This window comes from Octopus bimaculoides, chromosome 4, assembly GCF_001194135.2.
Source record: "Octopus bimaculoides isolate UCB-OBI-ISO-001 chromosome 4, ASM119413v2, whole genome shotgun sequence".
Lineage (NCBI taxonomy): Eukaryota > Metazoa > Mollusca > Cephalopoda > Octopoda > Octopodidae > Octopus > Octopus bimaculoides.
This window is the reverse complement of record NC_068984.1, coordinates 115,237,481-115,240,393: the sequence shown is the minus strand read 5'-3', so window position 1 is coordinate 115,240,393 and position 2,913 is coordinate 115,237,481. Positions and strand designations below refer to the sequence as shown.

The 2,913-nt window shown below is 30.6% G+C and overlaps 1 protein-coding gene across 2 annotated transcripts in view; it reads left to right on the top strand.

Moving 5' to 3' along the window:
* LOC128247622 (uncharacterized) overlaps positions 1 to 2,913 on the top strand; it is a 112,475-nt gene that overhangs the window by 3,354 nt on the left and 106,208 nt on the right. The window contains exon 1 of one of the 2 annotated variants that reach the window (XM_052967375.1): positions 238 to 2,113. The exons of the other annotated variant lie outside the window; for it this stretch is intronic. Coding sequence (XP_052823335.1) covers positions 2,086 to 2,113 — 28 coding nt within the window. The 5' untranslated portion in view covers positions 238 to 2,085. Of the gene's footprint in view, positions 1 to 237; positions 2,114 to 2,913 lie in introns of those variants that run through there. 2 annotated transcript variants of the gene reach the window in all.

Below are 2,913 nucleotides of genomic sequence, written 5' to 3'. Positions count from 1 at the left end.
TATATATATATATATTACTTTCTTTTACTCTTTTACTTGTTTCAGTCATTTGACTGCGGCCATGCTGGAGCACCGCCTTTAGTCGAGCAAATCGACCCCAGGACTTATTCTTTGTAAGCCTGGTACTTATTCTATATATATATATATATATATACATATATATGTATATAAAATTCTACATGACTATTGCGTTTCGTAATCAATAAATCATCTATTTGTTGGCAACGGGCACACCCACACCCACATCCCACACATACTCACACGCCTTCACCCTCCCCCGCTGCACACATATCGAATAAAGAAAAGAGACAAATTCACAGCAAACACACATTCCATAAAGCATTGTAACTTATACTCCCACACAAAGCAAAAACACACGCATACACACACACAGAGGCACGCGCATTAACAAGCACTCTGTAACAAGTAAATATACAGCGCATATATGTATTTACAAGTTGTATACATATGTATATATATATATGTATAGACATCTAGTGGAAGTTCACTAGTGCAATTATACACCGTTTGTGTGTGCTGTGTACATTTCGGAGACAACTTGCCCACAACTGGCACCATAACACAGAGTAATATCACACCTGTATAAGTACACATACACACACATAGAAACTAATAAAAACAGCAACGTACACGACATACCACATACATATACCCTTAGCTATCTACCAATCTACCTAAATGTATATGATATAAGCGCACACAATCTCCCACGCACAACATAACACACATACACATACATATATACACAATTGTATGCATAGACATTTATATATTTATATATATATATATATACATGTGTGTGCGTGTGCGCGTGTTTATAGGTATATTTATATAAACACTCACAAGCAAGTACTTGCGCACAAACACGTATATATATATATATATATTTATAATTCTTAAAAAACTTTGCCTTCACTCGTCTCGCAGACGATGAAATAACTAACTAAACGCAAAAATGCCAGACGCGATATAAACCCAGCAAAGATTCGTATAAAATATGTGCCCCAGTATGACCATGTTCAGGTGACTGAAATAAGTGTCGGAAAAATTTTATAAGAAGCAGTATACATAGAGAGACGTACGGTAACACAACCAAAATGAAGCGTGCACAAAAGAACTGAAAGGCATATTTTACCCCGCAAAAAAAAAAAAAGTAATTGAAAGGGGGTCAACGAAAAAATAAAAAAATAAAAAGGGGTTGAAAGGGGTCAGCCTTAAGCAGCTCTATACACAATAAATAAAAGTATTCTATTTGGCAAGGAACGCCGACGCCTTACTTAAAGACAACAAAGAAAGAAACTGACCCGTTGGAATAAGTTTCACCCCAAAACTATATATATATTTACAATCTCAAGAATATTCCAACACCGTTCAATATATATATATATATATATACACACACACACAAATATAAAAAGACATAATACACACACACTCACGCGAACACACGCACACACAGACACAGACACACACACACACACACACACACACACACATACTCGCACTTATAGCTAGAGATAAATACAAAAAAAACGTCGCGCAAAAAATATATATAGCCATATCTATACAAATACACAGGTATATACGTATTCGTATTCGCATACATATTGAGATCAAGACACATACACATTCAAAGACATTGCATACACAAGGAGGAAAAAGAGAGGCTGCAGGAAAGAGAAAAAGAGCTGCAAAAAGTGACTGTAGACATATATATTTGTGTATATAGATAGATAGATAAGCACAGTGATTCTGGTGTGACACATTAAAATCATATCCATACTGTGATATAGATACATACTTATATTACATACATATAAATAATATATATATGCATGTATAAAGAGGGGGAGAAGTTTACAACACAAGTTACTTCTATATGAATACACACGCACTTATAAATATGTATACCAACAATAAATATTGGTATATAAAAATATAGATTTATATATATATATATATTATATATATATTATATATATATACGTACATACATACACACATTTATGCGTATATACAGAGAAATTACTGACTAACGTGGAACCGATCTTATATAGTACAGTCATGAAGTTTGACAAGACATTGGAAGCTGGTAAGTATTAAACTAATTTCAAATAATTGTATCATATCTTATTTAATTTTAATTTCATTTAATCTATCTATCTATCTATCTATCTATCTATCTATCTATCTATCTATCTATCTATCTATCTATCTGTCTATTTGTCTATCTATCTATATCTATATCTATATGTATGTATGTATGTATGTATATGTTCATATTGCCTGGATCTATACATACCTAGAAATAAACAAACATATATGCATACATAGATACATAAATAGATTGATAGATACATACATACATACATACATACATACATGTATACAAGCATATATCCATCCATCCATCCATCCATACATCCATACATATATACATACATATTTGTATACATTTATGTGTATTTTAATTCTACAATAATATGTTTATACATATACTATATATAAACAAATATCATAATTATATTTATATATACCGCTCGCACACACACACACACACACACACACACACACAGACACACACGCATATGTATGTGTACGTGTATATATACCTGTATATATATATATTAGTATGTTTTTCACATATAATTATGAGTGTATGTATATATATAAAGTTATATATATAAAGTTATATATATATATATATATATATACACACTCACATATATGTATATATACATACATGCTTAAATATGTTCATATACATACATACATGCATATATGTATACATATATATATATGTATATTTACATTCATGCTTAAATATGTACATATGCATACAAACATGCATATATATATATATATATATATATATATATATATATATATATA